The 22255-nt window shown below is 41.9% G+C and overlaps 1 protein-coding gene across 1 annotated transcript in view; it reads left to right on the top strand.

Moving 5' to 3' along the window:
* Positions 1–22255, top strand: part of MDN1 (midasin AAA ATPase 1) — a 120703-nt gene that overhangs the window by 45757 nt on the left and 52691 nt on the right. Inside the window, exons 35-55 of the mRNA XM_075597454.1 lie at positions 915–1112; positions 1649–1857; positions 2352–2474; positions 3307–3504; positions 3976–4083; positions 4965–5153; positions 5963–6052; positions 6447–6710; positions 7580–7850; positions 8813–8972; positions 10311–10427; positions 11657–11862; positions 13055–13203; positions 13672–13874; positions 14370–14590; positions 15510–15623; positions 16036–16168; positions 16725–16831; positions 18019–18152; positions 19558–19715; positions 22031–22151. Of these exons, the coding sequence (XP_075453569.1) occupies positions 915–1112; positions 1649–1857; positions 2352–2474; positions 3307–3504; positions 3976–4083; positions 4965–5153; positions 5963–6052; positions 6447–6710; positions 7580–7850; positions 8813–8972; positions 10311–10427; positions 11657–11862; positions 13055–13203; positions 13672–13874; positions 14370–14590; positions 15510–15623; positions 16036–16168; positions 16725–16831; positions 18019–18152; positions 19558–19715; positions 22031–22151 (3473 nt within the window). The remainder of the gene's footprint in view (positions 1–914; positions 1113–1648; positions 1858–2351; positions 2475–3306; positions 3505–3975; positions 4084–4964; positions 5154–5962; positions 6053–6446; positions 6711–7579; positions 7851–8812; positions 8973–10310; positions 10428–11656; positions 11863–13054; positions 13204–13671; positions 13875–14369; positions 14591–15509; positions 15624–16035; positions 16169–16724; positions 16832–18018; positions 18153–19557; positions 19716–22030; positions 22152–22255) is intronic.

Raw genomic sequence — 22255 nt, 5'->3', positions numbered from 1 at the left:
GAGTGACTGTGTGCGACACTGAGTGACTGTGTGCGACACTGAGTGACTCTGTGCGACACTGAGTGACTGTGTGCGACACTGAGTGACTGTGTGCGACACTGAGTGACTGTGTGCGACACTGAGTGACTGTGTGCGACACTGAGTGACTGTGTGCGACACTGAGTGACTGTGTGCGACACTGAGTGACTGTGTGCGACACTGAGTGACTCTGTGTGACACTGAGTGACTGTGTGCGACACTGAGTGACTGTGTGCGACACTGAGTGACTGTGTGCGACACTGAGTGACTGTGTGCGACACTGAGTGACTGTGTGTGACTGAGTGCGTGTGTGTGTGTGTGACTGAGTGCGTGTGTGTGTGACTGAGTGAGAGAGAGACTGACTGAGGGAGACAGAGAGAGAGAATGCGAGAAGGAGAGAGAGACTGCAAGAAGGAGAGCTGCTATACAGTACTGACCCACGTGCGCGCCTCTCACCTCCTTGCTTGCTCCCATTCATTTTATTTTAATAAAGCCTACTGTATTTATTTTGGTTACAAATGCATTATTTACATCAGTTATGCACATATATTATGTTTGCAGTACAGTACATGCATTGTAAAGTGGAAAAAAGTAGTGCTTCACTTTAAGTACATTTTCACTTTACATACATGCTCCGGTCCCATTGCGTATGTTAAAGCGGGGTATGCCTGTAATAGATGGAAGACCGCTCAGGAAACCATGTTCGTTGCTGACAAAAGGCAGCGTGGAAATGTGCAGCCTGTCATTCTCCGCAAACCTAGATCATTTGAGAGAAGTGCCTTCTGATTTACAGAGCGTAAATTTGAAAGCAGAAGACCTCAATATAAGTCTAGTGCTGCAGTCTTTCCAATATTTACTTCAAAGCAGAAAACGTTCCTTTCTCGTTGTTGATGTAGGCACTACTTTTTGCTCTGCTGAAACTGCCCTGTCGGCCCGACGAGAGTGTATGCATTTCTTAAGTGAGAAGCTCTCCAGGGTGGTCAGCCTTACTGAAGATGTACAGACCGAGCTCAAGATTTATGATCAAGTCAAGGGGAGAAAAGTAGCTTGGATGGAAAGTTGTTTTGGGATCCACCCGTTTTATATACCCAGAGGTAAGTGACCAAGGGCTGTGAATTTGCAATGCACTGCTGGCCCTTGCAGCACTAAAATGGGAGATTTCACTGAAAAGGGTTTGTATGGTGCAGGGCGGTTGTGAGTTTACATAGTAGATGAGGTTGGAAAAAGACATGTGTCCACGTTCAACCTATGCTAAATTTAGATGGGTTCTTTGCTCCTGTAGCAGATTCGGGAGGACCACAATTGTTGAAGTCTTAAACTTCTCATTGCCATAAAGAGCCATGTTGATTATTACTTTGTGGAAGAGGTGTCCAGGCACCATGCAAATCTCCCGGAAAGGATGCATGGACTGTACTTTAAGAGGCCTGACTCCTCTGAAGAGAATGAGCAGTCTCGCGTACTTGACAAGTGCACAGATTTAATATAACCTATTTTGCTAGGACCATTTATTCAGTGTTCTACCAAACTAGACTGACTGGTAAATACTTAATGATATTGTGTGGTCACTTCCGTGATTTTAGCATTGTAATCTAAAGATTGGCACGTTTTTGCCTTTTTGCTTTTCTTTTAGACCCTCTTTTCCAAGGTACCAATATTGCTGATTACGCCCTCAATGCGGGAACCACCTCCATGAATGCACAGAGGCTGCTACGAGCCTTGCAACTCAACAAGCCTGTTCTGTTAGAGGGATCACCTGGTGTGGGCAAAACCAGTCTTGTCACAGCTTTGGCCAAGGCTTCTGGAAACCATCTTGTTCGCATTAACCTGTCTGAACAAACGGTAGGGACCATGTTGCTTAAAGCATCGGTTTACTCGCAGGTTGGAAATGGAGCCCCTCAAAAAAAAATTTGTTCAGGGCATTGTGCCTTCAAACCTTACGTGGTGACCCTGTGTGGGGGCAAATATGGCACCTGCAGTGTTTGTTCTTGCTGTTCTTCAGGAGTCTTCATTTCTCAACCAAATATGAATTCCAACATATTTGAATGTTCTTAAATCCTCTAATGGGGATATTTTGTATTTTAATCAGTGTGCTTGTTTTGGTGAATTATTGAAGGATCAGTATGGGTGGGAAGGATGAAGTATGTATGTATATAATCTTGTTTTGCTGTTTGCACATGCAGTGTAATGGTTTTATATCTCCCAGATGGCATTATTTAATAATATATTAAATGAGCGATTTAAGCATATTTTTTTGTGTGTCAAAGTTTGGTTACTATCCATGTTCTGTACGATGTGTTTTAAGCTGACGTGATTCTCTTGTTCTAACTTTGAAGGATGTGACAGATTTATTTGGCACAGACTTGCCTGTTGAAGGAGGTAAGGGAGGGGAATTTGCCTGGCGCGATGGACCCCTCCTTTCAGCGTTGAAGGACGGACATTGGATTGTACTAGATGAGGTTAGTGACTTCCAGATGTTGAGTATGGCACATAAATGCAATGGTATACCTGATAAACCACCATCAATTCTTCACCAATTTAAAAAAAAAAAAAAAAAAAAAAGATACACCCCAAAGACCTCTACAAATGTAGAATTACACATTGACATAAAAGCATTTTGTATAAAGCAATTATTGCCAAACCAATTCTTACCAAACCAGCAATGTTTTCCTGCCTTGTGTATGCTGAGTAATGCAGTGTTATCTGCTTGTATATTTTAGACTAGCGATTCCGTTCAATGGAAGGAATGGTTTAGCTGTTTTTTATAAAATAGGTTTTTGCAAGTAGAAAATTATATATGTGACTAGTATATATGTGACTAGTATATATGGGCTAACCTGGCACTGGCACGAAATATGTCACCTGAATCGTATTTGTTTGTTTGCTCTCTATTTGAAAATGCCTGATGTTTTATTGCACCGTTTAAGAGCAGAACGCAACCACAGTTTGTTGATGAAGAGGAAATCTGGTCCTTAAACACGAACTACCGACTGTTGTTGTCTGAGTTATTTACATTGAATTCTAGTATTTTTCCCACCAGTTAGAGAGTAGACGGTAAATGTAATGAAGTGTAAACCATCATCCATTACATTCTATCTTGTTAGCGCCACGTGGTGTCAAAGCTGAGTCGGTGAAAAGAAAAAGTTAAAGACATTACTTTAATACATCCCTCCTTGCGCTGTTTTTATTATTTGCAAATAGTTTTATTGCTTGGGTATTTTGTAAGAGTAAAGTAGCTCCGATAGTTATTGGATCCTGGATCTTGTGTTCATGACTTCTTTTCTCAAACAGCTGAACCTGGCTTCCCAGTCTGTGTTGGAGGGACTAAATGCCTGCTTTGACCATCGGGCCGAGGTGTACGTCCCTGAGCTAGGGATGAGCTTCCAGGTGCAGCACGAGAAAACCAAGATCTTTGGGTGCCAGAATCCCTTCCGCCAAGGAGGAGGCAGGAAGGGGCTACCGCGATCCTTCCTGAACCGATTCACACAGGCGAGTCCTCTCTCCGTGACCTCGGATACATTCGTATTGTATACTTGAATTGTTCCTGTTGAGATCTAGATCTCCTTGTGATCCCACTGCACTTTTTGTTTCCCTTCATATGTCTTTTGCCTCTGCTGAGATTTTCTCAAAACTTGGATATTTGAGCTGCATACGTTTCTTACTAGTGTTCTTATCCATGTCCAATGTTACGCAGCTGACGAGATGCTGCTATGTTGCGTTGGTCATTTCTCTGTTCCTGCTGTGGTTGTCCTATTTCATGTTGTTTTTTCCCCCCCTGAGTGAGGGTGCAGGGAACAGGATAATGTGATAGCTGCTGTAGATCGGATTGTGAATAAGCGATGACGGCTATTGCAATTTAGTAACCCTACCTCATTGTTATGGATTTTGTTTTTAAGCTGGTTCTGGTAGGCCCCCCAAAAAAACCTGAATTTAATGCTTATGTGGATGTTTCTTCGACAGGTCTATGTGGATCCGCTTTCTGTTACAGACATGGAATTCATTGCAAATGCTCTGTTTCCTGCTCTCGGCAAAGCTACAATTGCTAAAATGGTCGCTTTCAACAACCAGGTATTATTGGTCACATATTCTCCAAGTCCCGTTTTGTTATATGCACCTATACACAAGAGGTCTTGCTAAAACTCTGGGCGGAAATGTGGCAAATGACAGAGTGATTACCTATCCAAAATCACATTTCCTTCAGATTAAATACTAACCACACGTTAAATTTGAAACTGGTATATAAGGACCTTATTGTGTGACCGTAAACGACTTTTCGAGTCCGTATTCGGCAATATGATTGCTTCGGATTTTATTGCATGGGGTTCAACAATAGATTTTACAGATTCCTAAAACAATTAAAATAAACCTTTACGGAAAAAAAAACGTGTAGTGCTAATTGAAATCCTCATTTAATAAAGAACACGAAAACATTGGCTATTTGGAATAATACGCTTTAGAGCATTTTTAGTACTTTATTGCATTTGTTCTGTTATACCTCTACAAACCATGATTGGGTGTTGGACTACGCCCAATGTTGAGTACAAGTTTACTTTCAGGTGTGCTGCTATTTCCCTCCCCCGCCTCCCACTGTTAATTTAGCAATCTGACCTCTAGTTGCACACTAGCTTGTGGTGCCTTGACGAATGTAGATTTGGGAGGTAACACTGTATATAGAAAGCTTGTGTACAACTGTATCCATCAAGAACTATCATGCTGGCCCTTTAAAAGGATATCTGCACCTGCACTAAACTTATGCTTGTTCCAGGCTGTATTGGCTACTAGCACTCTGCCGTGCATAAATAAATCCACATGGCTAACTTCTGTCATTCGTAACAAGAGCCTGGCAAGTACTGTTGAGCAATGCTCTGCAGTCCAGTCCGTCATTGTAGAGGTCCATGACACCAATGACCAAGTCATGAAAAGACTGTTGTTTTTCTTTCTTGCTTTAGATTGACCAGGAAGTCATGGTAGAAAGAAAATGGGGTCTGAAAGGAGGACCGTGGGAGTTTAACCTGCGCGATTTATTTCGCTGGTGTCAGCTCATGCTGGTGGACCAGTCTCCCGACAGCTACGATCCGTCCCAGCACGTGTTTCTGGTCTACGGCGAAAGAATGAGAACAAGAGGAGACAGACAAAGGGTGAGGTTCCTCAGTCCTGACCCCTCTTAGCTTTCCCGACAGCTTTCGTGGCAAACTGTGAACGCGTTGGGATACTTTGCAGACTCTGACACTGCATGCATCTTTCAGGCATAAAAAGGACTTTCATCGTGTCCTTTAGAGGTGGATGAGCCTGCAATGCTCCTCACTACTTCTGTAGACATTTCTACAGAATTAAACAAGCAAAATTTCAACAAAAACGCAGGGGGGGGGGCTTGGTGGGGAGGAAATCAAAACATTAAACAGTCGCTGTTAAAATTGAAGTGACCGTAGATTATTTCGCTACACTACTTTTTTTTGTTTTTTTGTGTATTGATGCAGAATTATATATTTGTGTCATTATAAATATAGGCTTTGTGCCTCCTCGTTCCATAACACTAAGGAAAGCTGCAGTACCTGGAAATCTCATCCCTTACTTATTTAACTTTGATCAGTTTTACTTCTTGTTTTTTTCCGGTGACTGCAGCAATATTCGAGCAGTAAGAATAAATGTAATGGAGAGAAACGCGAAGCTGATATCTAAACTCGTCCTTTATTTTTAATGACTTAAATCCGTGCCCTGTAAATAAGTTAGAATTAAAGTATAGTCAGGTTTAGTTCACAGTGATATTGGTTAAGAATGAAATTGCAATACATTTCAGCGTTTCATTTAGCAAAGTCTTAAACGCAAATCCGAGCAATTCTTTTATATACATTTTCAATGTCGCTGCTATAATTGCATGTCACTTACCTAGTTGGTGCACACAGTAATTGCATTTCCTTGTGGCTAATCTGTTTCCTCATTCTTGCAGATGGTTTCTGTGTATAAGGAGGTATTTGGCCACATTTGCAGTCCTTACATGGGAACTCGGCAGTTTTACATCACACCTCAAAATATACAGGTAAAGGTCTGGTCTATATGGTGTATCTGCACAGCTATTTGGACCTTTGCCACTTTGGCAAGACTAAGCCCAGGTTTAGTCATCATACAACACATGCTAGGAGTTTTGTCACCATCAAATGACAATGATTTTTCTTTTTCCTATTGCTGCTAACCATACTTTAGTTGTGTACATGGCAAAATAAAAACAATGTTGTGGTAGAATCCAAAATGTTCATAGTATATGCTTTGAGCACAGCTGCTAAAGTCCAATAATGGACTAAAGGGGAAAAAATGCATTAATCCCTTTGTGTGAGAATGAATCTAAGCTATTGTAGTTGACATTCAGTTAATATACGTTGTAAAAAGTAACTGGGCTATGAAATGGATTAATTTCCATGACCTTTTGACTCTAGGTTGGCTATTCAGTCCTCTCCCGCGGCTCTGACTCGCCTTCTGCTCCCCGTGGCCGCCTGTCTCTTCTGCACCACTCCCTGCAGTCACTTGAACCAGTTATGAAGTGTGTACAGCTGGCCTGGATGGTCATCCTGGTGGGGCCTGCAGCTGTAGGAAAGACGAGCCTCATTCAGCTCTTGGCCCTTTTAACCGGTCACAGGCTGAAAATCATGGCAATGAACAGTGCCATGGATACCACAGAGCTCCTGGGAGGCTTTGAACAGGTACTGTCCACCGCAGCTGCAGTTAGAGAGAAGAGTGCATGAAGCCCTTGCTAGTTGCCTGTGAATACAGAGAATAAGGACGGTTTGCTTTACCCTGATATACTTACCTTTACTGCGGATAGCTGTTCACGGCAGAGCTAGATTGCATTACTCTGTGATTTTTGCTTAAGCTTTTATTCTTGTCTTAGAAGCTTTATGATTGCATTACTCTGTGATTTTTTGCTTAAGCTTTCATTCTTGTGTCCTAGAGGGGGGAATAAGGGTCAAGGGAAGTACCTTGAGGTTCCTGTGAACCCAAGGGAAGGGGCCAGAAGAAGGGGTTCCTACCCTGAAACGTTGCCCCTCTTACCCTACCCCATTGTCTTTATATGTTTTTCTGTTCCCCATACCCTAATTTTTACCCCACACTTCCCTTTCCATCTCTTTTTCCCCCCCCACCCTAGTGTGATAATTATAGCTCTATACTTTGCTAAATGTGTCAGTGAGCAGTTCCAATTTTGTACATTTATATTTTTCACGCTATTAAATTTGTGACTTATTCTGAAACTATCTACGTGTTTCTGTCTATTATAGTGTGCTGGAGCCTACTTTGGGATTTACATGATTTTGAGTGGGGTTGTTTGGGCCCACTACGCTTCGTGCACCTCATCATTTTTCATCATATTTTCTGGTTTAGAGTGCTGTCTATTATTGTTTATAAGGTACTGTGCATCGTCAAGCAGCAGCATGTACAATCAAATAGTCAACTGTGACGGCCATTTACTACAGATAATTCAGAAACCAAGCCTGTGTAGTTTTCTCATGGGAAGGAGTAGTAGAAATGTATTAAAGTTTGTTTAATAATAACCTGTGTCAATTGAATATTACAGGCTGATATCAACAGGCCATGGCAGCAACTTTTGGAGAAGATAGGGGATGCTGTGAGTACCCTGGTGAGGGACAGCCTCCTGGCTACTGATGTATCACAAGAAGACACAGAGGTCCTGTTGCGTGCCTGGAGCACCTTCAACCTTAATCATAAACCCAAATCTGTGGGAGAAGGAGGCAGAGGCATCACAACAGAACTGCTCAACAAACTAGAAAGCCTCCTTGTGCTCATCCAGAGGCTGAATAACAAACTAAGCTCGTTCTCGAAAGCAGGTACATGCAAAGATGGTGGGTAGTGAAAAGTAGAAAGCGAATCTGTAGCCGTTAAAAGCCGCAACACATGCTGCTTTGTAGTCTATTTTCTACCATATACAGAAATATTGAACTGAAGCATTGACTGCATTACTCTCCAGTCATGGGCCCCTCTGACCCCAAGATAGTTGTTTTTATTTCCCCCGGCAAGAATTCTGGCATCGGCCTATTTCTGGTGTCTGCAGGAAAGCTGTGACATGACCAGGGCACAACTTCATGGGCCTTTAAGTCATGAGTTAAAAGATTAATATCTTGATCTTGTCCCCCCTCATTGATCACATAACTGTGTTGCATGTATCTCCATAACTAAGTGTTATACATTCTTTTGTCAAATTGACATGAATCGTTTGCTTGTCCCCAGGACCAATACTGTTGGGTTTTTTTTTTAATCATTGTTTTATTGTTTTTCAGATGTCCTATACATAAACCATATCCAGGTCACTTAAATCCAACATAATTGCAGATCATATCTTGTACTTTAAATCATAGAAAGATGTTGCCAAAACTTGAGACAACAAATTTAACACTTGAAAGCTAAATTATAACATTATAATACCAATGGTATATTCATAGCGTATATTTTACGGCTTATTTTATTTTAAAACAGTTGTTTACTAGTTTGAGATACAGAGCAGGAGATGAAAGTCATTGGAAAAATCAAAGTAAAAGCTTCACTCCCAATTATGCTCATAACAGGAAAAACTCCTCTCTTTTTTAACCAGCACCTCTCCAGCCCCCCGCACCATGCAAATCCTAGTTTATTTTAACCTAGTGTGTTTATATAACAATACAAAGGACTACATTCACCATTTCCAAATGATGTTACTGGCTGCAATATTTGTACAATGATCTGATGTGATCAGAGAATTGGTCTCCTTGGATGCAGCGTGTTCACCATGTCTTGCATCTCCTGCCGTTGTCAGAATTTGCCGCCATTGTGGAGCATTTTCACGGTTTCAAAGAGCAGCTGCTGCACTCTGTAGAAGGACAGAGCAGCGGGACCTTCGAGTGGGTGGATGGAATGCTGGTGCAGGCGCTGCAGTCTGGGGACTGGCTGCTGATGGACAATGTCAACTTCTGCAGGTATGTAACGTGAAAGGACCCTCACGCCTCTGCTTTTGATTTTGACGAAAAATATCCACAACGGACACATTGACTCTCTTTGCTTAATAGAGATTGAGGTTTAAACACTGGGAGTTATAAAGATTATGTTGTTAAGGGCATCAGTTTTTTTTTATGTTGTGTCCCTGTGCTTTAATTGGGGGGGTAGGGGTGTTGCAATTGGCGGGAGTGGTTTCTGAAAATGTATGGGGAGGAGGTACTTTCAATATAATCCCATTTGTGTCTGTTTCCCTTACTATTTGTGTCCTTTAAATCCTCCTGGTGTGAGGTGACGCTAACTTTAGCATCAAGTTTAGTCTCGCATAACGAATTCAAATAACCAGTTTCAGAATTGTAATGCCAGGATGTAATGCCGGGGTAATGCCAGGATGTAATGCCGGGGTAATGCCAGGATGTAATGCCGGGGTAATGCCAGGATGTAATGCCGGGGTAATGCCAGGATGTAATGCCGGGGTAATGCCAGGATGTAATGCCGGGGTAATGCCAGGATGTAATGCCGGGGTAATGCCAGGATGTAATGCCGGGGTAATGCCAGGATGTAATGCCAGGATGTAATGCCGGGGTAATGCCAGGATGTAATGCCGGGGTAATGCCAGGATATAATGCCGGGGTAATGCCAGGATGTAATGCCGGGGTAATGCCAGGATGTAATGCCGGGGTAATGCCAGGATGTAATGCCGGGGTAATGCCAGGATGTAATGCCGGGGTAAATTGTTGCAAGAAAATTCTTGCAACGTGATGGAAAAAAAAAAAAAAAAAAAAACCAGTGACTGACAATGATTTAAGGCAGACTACACCCCAATTAGGAAAAACTAATACACGTTTTGCGGAATATGTTTAGTATATCAAGAAAAGTGTAAAAAAAATCAAGAAAATTATCAAAATAATTGTGTTATATTACACAACGTAAATGGACTTGTTGTTTTTTTCCTGTTTGTGCTGCCATGTTCACAGTTCTGCGTCTCTCTGCTGTGCGTCGGGGACTATTTAATTACAGGAGGAGGAGGTGCATAAAAAGTTGGAATTTTAATCTAATTTTATTTCGGTGGCTAGATTATTTAGTAACGTATCTTCCGGTTATGTGAAATGATATTGAGATCTGTGATACCTAGTACTACCGTTTCATAAATGCCCTAACCAAAGATGGAAACATGGCAGCCTCCCTGTTAACTTTTTTACAATGTTCATATCTTGAATATGCTTAAAAAAAAATATATATATATATATAAAATGAATCAAGAACAATATTTGTATTGTTATTGCCTATTGATGAAAAAAAAATGTCTCCATGAAATGCAGCTCCTCTGTGCTGGATCGTTTAAATGCCTTGCTGGAACCTGGAGGTGTTCTTACCATGACTGAGCGCGGTGTCATAGATGGATCCACCCCAACTATAACGCCTCACCCAAACTTCAGGTGTGTTATAGTCCTACATTATCCCTCCAAGAGGAGCTGTTTGTACCCTCCCCCCCCCCCTTCCCCAACACCACCAACCAAACACTACAGAGTTCTGAGAGCATCACTTAAATTGCATGCTCTTCTGGGCAGGGATTCCTTTTCCTAATGTTACTTTCATGTCTGAAGCGCTCACTCCCACTGTGTTATATTATTATGCCACATGTATTACTGCTGTTAAGGGCTATGTTCATGCATGGTGCTATATAAATAAAGATATACATGCATACATCTTTCATAGGAGAAACTATTGACTTGGGGTCAGCAGTTTGACGGTTTGTCCTTGGTGTTCTCAAAAGGCAAGTTTTAGGACTTGCAAAGAAATGAACCAGGAGCAGTTATGTAATTTTCTACCTACAGTAGGATTCAATAACGAGCGTAAATATCCGATAACCACACGATGATGATAATAATAATAATGGGGAAAAATAGGTAGGGCTTCAAAACACCTATTACGAACAAGAATAGTACAGGTGATTAAACAAGACAACGTGTGCATCCCTACAAATCACTTTATAGCCTGAACATGACATAAAATATATTTATTTATATAGTACCTTTGTAAGTTTGTACAATGGCTAAATGTGGCAATGTTAGATTAGTGCTAAAACGCGCCCTATCAATTGACGGCTATGCATAAAGATCAAAGCCATTTATTCCATGTGCATGAAAGTGTATAACGCAGAGTAGATGTATCCCAATTATTTTCATATGAAATATCTGCAATTTGTGTCTGCATTGATTACTTTTTGCCTTTGAACATTATGATGATGTCAATACTTCCCCCGTGAACCTGCCCTACATTATCTGCATAAGTATAGCATTGAATGTCCTGTCATGCTGCTTGGTCAGTCATAATGACTTTGGGGATTTTTTTTTGTTACACTTTGCAGGGGTACAGGAGCAGTGATAAATAACTCAACTGATTTTAGTGTCAAGCTCCAAATTGGTTTAAACGTAATAAATCTAATAGGACAGAAGGCAAATCGCCATGATCTAGCCTTTGACCGTAGTGCACATTTTTAACAGCAGGACAGCTCTATATAACAGTACAGTCTCGCGCCTGTGAGTTGGTTTAGTAAAACGGACAAAATAAATCCTTAATTGCTAGCATGTATTTCACATTTCAGCGGATATGTAACATATGTTTGTTTGGATATTCTTCCGTTTACATTTGTCTGCTGCCACAGGCTTTTCCTTTCAATGGATCCTGCCCATGGGGAGATATCCAGGGCCATGCGGAACCGCGGCATTGAGTTGTACATCTCTGGGGAGAGTGACGTGCTGTTGGACACTCTTGATGTCAAGACGTTGCTGCACGGTGTTGGCATGGTGGGGGACGATGTATGTGACGCTCTCATAGCAACGCACTCAGAAACGAAAGAAGCCATAATAGGTAAGAAACAGAGACCCCCAGCTCGGCTTAAACATTGTGTATCAGGAGAAGTAAAATGCAAAGTACATGCGTCCTCGGTTATACGCCGGAATCCGCCCCGCAGACTGCTGTCTGACTGCGGATCTAATGTTAATCCGTGGCAGTGAGCGTCGGATAATCCGTTCGGATAGCGAGGACCACCTGTACTCCTTTAGCTCTGTTCTCATGGAACAGGGGTTTTCAGTCTCTCTTTTTTTAAAAGGGTTCTGCAATGTGAAAGAGGCTGGAACCAGTGACATAGAAGATACAGGAGGGGGGGGGAGAGGGGGGGGGAGAGGAGAGGAGAGGGGGGGGGGAGAGGAGAGGGGGGGGGGAGAAAGAGGAGAGGGGGGGGGGGAGAAAGAGGAGAGGGGGGGGAGAAAGAGGAGAGGGGGGGGGGAGAAAGAGGAGAGGGGGGGGGGAGAAAGAGGAGAGGGGGGGGGGAGAAAGAGGAGAGGGGGGGGGGAGAAAGAGGAGAGAGGGGGGGAGAAAGAGGAGAGGGGGGGGGGGGGGGGAGAAAGAGGAGAGGGGGGGGGGAGAAAGAGGAGAGGGGGGGGGGAGAAAGAGGAGAGGGGGGGGGGAGAAAGAGGAGAGGGGGGGGGGGAGAAAGAGGAGAGGGGGGGGAAGGAGAAAGAGGAGAGGGGGGGGAAGGAGAAGAGGAGAGGGGAGGGGGGGGGGGGAAGAGGAGAGGGGGGGGGGGGAGAAAGAGGAGAGGGGGGGGAAGGAGAAGAGGAGAGGGGAGGGGGGGGGGAAGAGGAGAGGGGGGGGGAAAGAGGATTTTTCTAACTAAACTGCAATTGAAGAATGGGTGCTGACAGGGCCTCCTGGTTATCATCGCTCTCCAGCAATAAATCTCATGTCGGCATAACATGTCTCCTGTACTCCGTGTTGTATATTACAAATCTCTTGCATATCTTTACTCTTGCAGGATCCTTTCTATACAAAAGGGCAGCAACGGTTCGGGACAACCGCCCTTGAGAACCGGTGCTGCTGATGCTTTTTTTGTGTAGAAAGTATCCCGCTGTTCTAAATAAAGAGATGCCATAGATTTTTAATATACAAACAGTGTGGTGGACATTGTGTGTGAATTTTTTTTATTCCACTGTGTGGAGTGCTGCATTATATTAAACACAATGGAATGCGAGTCTGATATTGATGTGACGTTAATTTTCAGGTTCCCCGTGCAGTTCTTTCTCTTCTCTGGTTCATGCGGCCACACTAATATCCCAGCAGCTGCAAAGGGGTGTTGGACTGGAAAAGGCTTTTTACAAAGCCTGCAATGATGTTTTCATTTGTTCCCAGCACACTCCTGCCCAACAAAAGGTACGTTCTGGAACTCCTACATTGTTGTAGCAGTAATAGGGATTTTTTTTTTTTTTACAAATGACCCCCCAACACGTTTCTTGGCTTCCATAAGTACAAGGCTTTTGAAACGTGTCTGTTTCAAAATGCACAAGCACACAAATGCATGACGCTGCCTTAAATTGCACTTTTTATTTCTCATTGTAAATTGAGATCATAACCCAAATATGGCCTTTCTCCATCTTGCCTTCTATCAATAAGAGACTGTATGAAAGCATACCAATGTATCAATAAAGGCTGCTGTCATATTTACACATTACATTCACATTATGCTTATTTTTTTTTTGTCCTTTACTACCTGTATTTCTCTCTCCTTCATGTCTGCTATTTAACTTCTCTCACACAAAAATATTGCTGGCTAGTTTTGGAATGTTATGATATGAAATGTTTGAGCAAATAAAATAATGCATTTGCACCTTTGTGTTGTAGCAAGTCCAGGAGATTGTGCTAAGCAAGGCTTCTGCGTTGACCAGCATGGACACACAGGGAAGATCACTCCTGGCTCTGGGACTGTGGCCAGATTCTGTGCCTTCTGCACTGCTTTCTGCGGAGGACTCTGTCATGTCTATGGTCCTAAGGGATGGACAAGTCCTCGTCTATACCCTGAATAGATTGAGTCTAAGAAATAGCAGGTAAGAAGGAACGGTCTCAGAAGTGCCTTTCTGTGTGTTTTTGTCTCCTTTAACATCCACGTTTTTTTCCTGCTTTAGAATTGTTCGTTACTTCCTTTTTGTAGTGGTGGTGCAGGAAATATGGGAATACTTCTTTTATATTTTGTATGTATACACACTAACTGGTTTCTCTGCCCCAGACTACTTCATTCCTCAAAGGAAGGACACATTGCTTCTACAAATGTCAGTCCTATCACGCATCCTTGACTCAAATTTAGTTCATGGGCATGATATCTTATTACCCCATTAAGATTTGAGTTTTCCGTTAGTGCAGTTTGTGTGTGGGAGGGATACTATTTTTTATTTTTTTGTAGTTGGCACACGTGAATGTTTTTTGTGTTTTTAAGGATATCTTAATTTACTGTAAATGTTTAAGCCATTCTACTGGTTAAGACTGTGCTAGAGAAGTTCAGTGGTTTTTGCCCTTAATGAAGCTGGTCCTTTCCTGTATTCCAGAACGTTGCCGCTTATCCTGCAAGATCTTCAGCAGATCGCTCAGTCCTCTCGTGCAGACAATCTCCAGTTCTGCGCTACTGAGCAAGATTCACATTGGATGGATGATCCTGCAGTGATTTCGCCCTCTGTTCAATTGGTCACTGAAAAGGCAACAACTCTGGATTGGGTGCTGAGAATGCGATGGCTTAGTCGCTTGTCCAAGAGTTTACCCCCAGAATTGGGTGGGTAGCGTCTACTTGACCATCTTAAAACAATTGCATGTTTGTGTATGACCACGAAGACTGTACCAAACTAACTCCCATAGCTTATGGTTTTATATATGAAAATCTATTTATCTTCAGTATGCAAAGTATAGTGTTTTGGTAATGGGCATAGGGAGTACTGCACCGACACACTTTATTCGAGCAAATACCCGGTATGTACCTGGCAGATACCTGGAATGCGCCGCTCCTCACCTCTGACAAGCCCCGTTGCATTTGCCTTCCCAGCCTGGGTTCATGCCTGGCTGATGGGCGGCTGATCTGTTAAATAATAATGATTAGGATTTAATAGGCTGCAATGCTTCGCGTGTCTACCAGATGGCATAAATTCATGAATTGTAATGCAGTTTATATATATATATGTACTGTGCAGTATTGCAGCCAGCGGGAATAAAATGCTTCAATCCCTGCTTGGAAAATAACTCAATGCACTCGGGCAGAAAACAGTCACAAACCTCAATACACCCGGGTATACCCGAATTCGTGGGACTAGCCGAGCTCGAATAAAGTGTGTCGCCAGTGTATGTTCTGACTTGGACCCAAATTTACTAAGCCGGGTTCTGCCATAAGGCACCTTGCGGCACCGGCATACACATCAGTGCCCATTGATTTGGGCTGGAAGGTGGCAGAAGGCTGAGTAAATGTGGACCTTAATCTTGAGGGTTTCGTCCAATGACGCTTTTTTTTTCTTGCTCTATCATTTACACTTCTGCTACTTTAAAATCTCATTAATTAGTGCTGTGAGGCATGCAGCACACCGCATTGCAGGTTGGCACCCTAGCACTGATAGAGACTAACATTGCACGTTCCCAGTCAATATGACCAAAGGGCCATTTGGGGGTACAGAAGAGACAACGTAAAGTGTTTCTTTCACCAACAGACCAGGTGCGTGCAGAGATTGATGCCGGGGCACATGCTTTGGGCAGGTTATATTCAAGTTCCCTCGCTGAGGAAATTGGCAGTGTGGTGAAACTAATGCAGACTACTATAACAGGTAAGTGACCGAGTGATGGGTTATCTGTGTTTCCTGTAGCTACAAAAAAAATGAATCCAACATTAATTGTGGCTCTGTATAATATTTTTATATAGGTTTATATCTATATCACGACTAGGCTGTAATGGGAGACTATTAAATGGTTTATCCCTTGTGAATTAGGATTTTGAGGTGACCTGTCATAATGCCATAAGAAACTAGTAAAGTATTTATGTTGTCGCCACCAATCATATAACCCATGTGTATAGTCTGTGTGATGTGTTTAAGAATACAGAAATGGGTGGTTGTGCTTCACTTCTGTAATCCTTAACTTTCATTAAAAGCAATAATAATAATTTTCTTGTACATTTCTTCGAAAGCAATAATCTTTCTGGACTTGAACACTGCAAACTATATTTGTGTCTTCTCTTAGACGAGCATTGCATCCCACTTGATGCCCGCTGGAATATGCAGTTCTTGGAAGTTGTACAGAATTCTCTCAGCTTTGATACAGACGCAGAGCACGCAAAGCAGCTGCTTATCCTGTTAAACACTGCGACAAACAGGTAGGCGTTCATCAGCACAGCACGTACATACTTTGTGGAAGGGATAGGTAAGGGACTTCAGTAAAGTTGATGATACAGGTAGGGTACTCTTTGATGTTCAGGGAATATCCCGAGAGCTGGCTATCTGATGAATATAAAGTATGGTCTACGTTTGTGTCCAGAGCGGGTCGCTGCAGTGGCTGTGACTGAAGCAAAATAAGCCAATGCGATTGCAGTCATAGGGATCACAGGGCCCTGGATCTGAAATGTCCCTGTGCTGTTCTTCTTTTTTTAAGTGTTATACCGAGTTGAAATACAGTAATTATTCTGCAATTTGTACATTGACGTCTACGCTTCCTTAAAGGTGGAGATCAACAATGCTTTGTAGTTACCACTGGGAGTGCATTTATTAATGTATTTTTTATTATTGTTTTCATCTCATTATCTGCATATACTTGGCAGGTTTTGGTGGATACATTTTTAATTGACTAATATATCATCATATCTATCTCATCTCGAGCTATATTTCTCGATATCGATCTATCGATGCGTTTTTTAATCCTGCTTTCCTTGTCAGGGCAATGCTACTTATCAACAGGGAAAAGCAATCCTACTTTGAGACAAATAGAACGAAAAAGTTGAAGCGGACAAGTGCCTTGAAGATTGCTGTTGAATTTCACAAAGGTACAGTCATCCCTAGTGGTGGATGGGTGGAATTCAGATCTTAATAAAAAAAATATAAGATTTTGTTAAACACATACTTTAAAAACAAACTTCTTAAACTTGGTCTTACAGGATTTTACTCTACTTAATCATTTCAACTAAAACGTTTCATACATGTCTAAACACTCAACAGTACTCAGGATTCGTATTGGCCTTTAATCATTGCAGTATTCATTACTCACCAAAGATTGTCTATTACTTCACTAGACTGCTATCCAGCACAAAAGGTATCATAAACTTTCCCCCTACTGAATCCAGTAATCTCTTTTTGTTTTTGTTTTCTACAGAATTATCTGTGCTGAATTATTTGTAAGGTGGCTTTAGTCCTGTTTCGTTAGGTTATTTTGTTTTTAATGCTAAAAGATGATAAAATAAAAATGATTTTAAACCTATATAGCATTGGTTTGAACCATTATGCAGTCTCACATTTTCTTTCCTTTAACATCTAACAGGAGCCGTAAATATGAAACGTGTTGTCAAATCATTTTAGTTTTACTATTTGACATAAAATACAAATTCTACCTGCCAAATGTCTGCATTGGTACTTTTCGTTTTGTATTCGTTCTCTGCCTGACGCGCTTGTTCAGAGTTGTCCTTCAGACCCAGCACTGTCCATTCTCACTTGTGGCGTTTTGCATTGAATATAAAACGCTTGGGGTAAAGTCTCTATATTCTATAGTCCTACTACTTTTTCACCCGACCCCCAAACATATAGTCACATGCACAGGACAATGATGAGAAGAGAAGGCTATAAAATAAATAAACATGAAGGTTTTAGATGTCTGGGGTAAAATAAATCCTACTTTCAGATCAATAAAATGAGTAGTTTGCTGGGAAAGTAGGACATTGTGACCCTGTTAAAGGTAATAAATGCTGCTACTTTTACCAAAAAAAGTTGAGGCTACTTTTGTACAATCTTCTCAATAATTACCGCCTTTGATTTTTTTTTTGATTTTTTTTATCTTGACTGCGTTGGATTGTTGATTTTTAATAGTTTGTTTTTTCTTCAGTACCTAATAATTGTGGTAATTGGAAGGAAGTAGTTTTGACTCCTGATGCCGATTTTGCTCAGGGAAATGTAACAAAGTGCTAGGTTTAATCCCTGTAGACCTCTAAAAGTAATGATTTTCTGTTTTTCCTTATGATAGACCCAGCTGTCCATGAGAATCTCCCTCACCCTGTGGTGGCTCACCTGGCTGCTTTCTTTGACCTCTGGGACACGTTGGTGTCTGACTGCCTTGAATCCAGTCAGTCTCTCTTGACAAATGATGCAACGAACGAGGTGAGGCCTGGAGCAGTGGGCTCAGAAGTACAGTACCTTGTGACCTTTTGTGCATCTTCTGTACTCGGTACATCTCTGCTCTCTGACATTATTCTCCCCTCCCTATGCTTTGTAAGGGGAACTTGCAGCACTGGGTTGGCTAATTCCTAGGATCTCGCAACTTTAAATTGGAGCATCCCTAGCACTGAAGTGCACTAATAGCATCGATATGTAGATTAGAGTTAAATGTAGGTGATTTTCTTTAATGCACATATTCAGTGCTCTCTGACCAGCACTAGACAGATTACACTCGGCTAATATAAGGCTTCAGGTACAGTGTAGTATCCAAGTAGGCTGGTGCTGTAATAAAGCTTTAAATACAGTAGTACGTTTGAATATGGAGTACAATTTTGGGCACCAATCCTAAGAAAAGACATTATGGAACTAGAGAGAGTGCAGAGAAGAGCCACCAAATTAATAAAGGGGATGGACATTCTAACTTATGAGGAGAGGCTAGCTAAATTAGATTTATTTGAATTAGAAAAGAGGCGTCTAAGAGGGGATATGATAACTATATACAAATATATTCAGGGACAATACAAGGAGCTTTCAAAAGAACTATTCATCCCACGGGCAGTACAAAGGACTCGGGGCCATCCCTTAAGGTTGGAGGAAAGGAGATTTCACCAGCAACAAAGGAAAGGGTTCTTTACAGTAAGGGCAGTTAAAATGTGGAATTCATTACCCATGGAGACTGTGATGGCAGATACAATAGATTTGTTCAAAAAAAGGTTGGATATCTTTTTAGATAGGAAAGGTATACAGGGATATACCAAATAAGTATACATGGGAAGGATGTTTATCCAGGGATTAATCTGATTGCCAATTCTTGGAGTCAGGAAGACATTAATTTTTCCCCTTAATGGGTTTTTTTGTTTGCCTTCCTCTGGATCAATAAGTAAGTATAGATATAGGATAAAGTATCTTGTCTAAATTTAGCACAGGTTGAACTTGATGGACGTACGTCTTTTTTCAACCTCATCTACTATATGTAACTATGAATGACCTCCATCAGATTGTATGTTTCATCAAAAGTCAAACCGCTAACTGAAAGACAAAAAGTATACATCAACGGTTTCTTGTCAGGACCCAAGGACTTTGAGTGTTGGTCCCTAGCTTAACTAAAGGTTATTTAATATCTGCCATTATAAAAATTAAGAATGTCTTTAAACAATGAAATAAATGATTTTCACAAGTATTTGGGTTGGTAAATGAATTTAAGTGCATTTTTAGTCGCTCTTTTCAAATTGTCCCATCTGCCTCTTCATCCATTTCTTTGCCTTCAACCGCACCCCAATTCCAGGGAGCTCCTCTTCCATGGTTCTCGTCTGCTCGCAGCAGTATAATATGGGGTTCCTTTTTATAGGTGTTGTCCTGTCTGCTCTGGCGTGATCGGTTCAGGACTGTGTCTGAGAATGTGACTCTGGACTCGGCGGGTCTGGCGCTTATGTCGCTTCACTGGCATTGGATAGTCAAACGCCTACTAAACAAAGTTACGCAAATATTCAAGCGTGAGCATCACAGGTTGGTTTCAGTGCAATGTGCGCTTGTTTCTGGCAGTATTTTATTTCTGACGCTTCGTTGCAAACTGCGAACAGATCATTATTCTGCTTAAATTGACGCATCCTATTGAGTGTTTTCTTTTTTTTTTTTTGCACAAACTTTTTGGTCCTAGGAAGCGCATGAAAGTAACACTCGCCATATATCTTTTCGCTTGTGGCGGGTTTTTTTCCACTGCCATCATACTATATCTGGGCTCAATGCATTTGATTTAGTTCGATGTCCAATATGTTTTAAAACATAACCTTTTATATTTTCTTGTTTGGGAAATACTGATTACTGGCACTTTCTGCCTCTCCCTCTCTGGTCTTTCCCGTCTTTCTTATTCAAACGCTCTTATTACCTTTTTCCTTACCATGCATTAGGCGTTGTTTTTATAATGAAACATTCCTCCGTATCTTGCAATGCCTGCGTGTGATTGCTAGTTATCACACTGGTTATCATGCACTGGTTTGAGAATCCACTCCGTTTCTGTCTTGCCCTTCTATACTGCTGTTTAATGTTTTTCATAATTACTGGATCTCTGTGTTGAAAATGGCAGTTCAATTTATTACAAAAAAGTACAATTGACTTTACGCTTTCCATTCTGATTAACAGACTTTATTGTGCAAATATCTTGCACATTTCTGCATTTCTGGGGAAATGCTTGCAAAAAGTGTTTTTTTCTGCTGGTATAGCTGAACCCTGTTATAACACGGTCCTCTTGGTCCACATAATGAGACCGCGTTACAACCGGGATCGCAGGGGAAAGGGGGGGAGAATGGCCGCTACGATCAGGGGTTCCGCGTCCGCCGGAGGGGGAGAGCTGGGGATAGCTCTCCCAGCTCTCCCTGAGCCCGGTACCGCAGCGACAACCCCACGCAGCACTTACCCAGCATCTGCAGCTGTCAGCTCTCTTGTCTCTCGTGTGTGTGTGTTTTTACTTTTCAGCTCCCTCTCCCATTCTCACATCTACACACGCTTCAGCTGCTACGCCTCTTCCCTGCGATAGCAGTTGGGCTCCTCTCTGAGAGAGAGAGCGATGCCAGCTAAAAATAGCACAAGGTCATGTGACATACTGTTGGAATAACATCTGAGGCAAATTAACCCATATATTCCCAGGGAATTCTTTTTAGGATTGTGAACAGAATGACGATTAATAAGCGCAGGACAAAGAACAGCATTCACAGCAGCAGCATTTATTGCCATGGATCATAACGAGCTCAAATACGGTTTGCTCTGAAAGTATACACATTGCTGCATGTAGTAGGAATTACAGATATACTGACTCCCTGATCGAAACCTTTTACAATCAGTAACCTCTGTTGGCCTTTGGCATGGGGCAAGACGCAGCCTGGTAGCATATCCTTGGAAATAACGCCCTGACTGTAACAGTCTGGTTCTCAGCAGGCATCTGCTGACAGACTCCATATCATGTATCCATGGTTATGTGAGCCTAGGGCAGACACTGGCACAGGCCTGTGTACAGTGCTGCTTCATTTTTGTACTTACAAGTGAGCAGGTCCGTGTGAACACAACATTTCCTTATATTAGTTGGTGTACTAAACTCTTTCCGCACACCACATGGCAGTCACGCCTACCTGAGGATGCTGTTGGATGTTTGTTGCATTCACAAAGCATAAAGTTTGCCACCAAAAAAAAAACGGCCGCCACACTCCCGGATCGCACTATAACGGAGTTGAGCTGTACTTTGCTTTATATCACTGAGTCTAGGAAAGAAGGCAACACAAATCCAAGTGTCTAAGTCTTAGACACTTGGATTTTTGTTGCCTTCTTTCCTCGATTGGGATTGAGTCCTTACAAAGCCTTCGCCACATGTATTTTCTATTTATATATGTTTTGTTGTACTTTTCGCAGCAAGGCAAAAAGTGGTTACAAATGTTTTGGATTTGAAGTCCATGGCTAATTTCACAAACAGTTGAAATTGGTAGGGGATAAACCTAGCTTCCACATTTCATTTCAAGTGGTTAATGGTTTCTATGCTGTTCTTCATGAGCAATCAAGTTTGAATCCATTGTACCAATCAGCCTTATGAATGCATGCAGTTGCTAATTATGATTTTAATGAATGGTATATGATTTTACTTGGCTCTTTCAGTGTGCGACGAACCTGTAACTCATGGTTAAAGATGTGCTGCCTACATGTCGGGTGCTCAAGGGATTAATAGTTACATTAGTAGGACAAAGGACGCTATATTTCTCACAATTCATAATGTTTAAACATTTTCACGTCTGATCTGAAAGCCTGTGCGGTAAAATGCCTGCGTCTCTATCCCGCAGGATTTCTCAGGAGGTTCAGTCCGTCTCCATGCACATTCAGGACTGCCTTTCAAACTCCTCTGGAGCTCCTGCTAGCGTGAAGCTGCTGCAGAGGGTTCTGGGAAGACCTCTACCTTTCAAGGTACTGTACTCCGAGTATTCTTCCTAATAATACCTTTTCTGCACAGTACAGGCCTTTCGGACAATTCAGGCTATTTGGTACAAATGTTTACTTTCATTTTTTCA

This window comes from Ascaphus truei, chromosome 4 (genome assembly GCF_040206685.1).
Source record: "Ascaphus truei isolate aAscTru1 chromosome 4, aAscTru1.hap1, whole genome shotgun sequence".
Classification (NCBI taxonomy): domain Eukaryota; kingdom Metazoa; phylum Chordata; class Amphibia; order Anura; family Ascaphidae; genus Ascaphus; species Ascaphus truei.
This window is presented reverse-complemented; position numbering and strand designations above follow the sequence as displayed.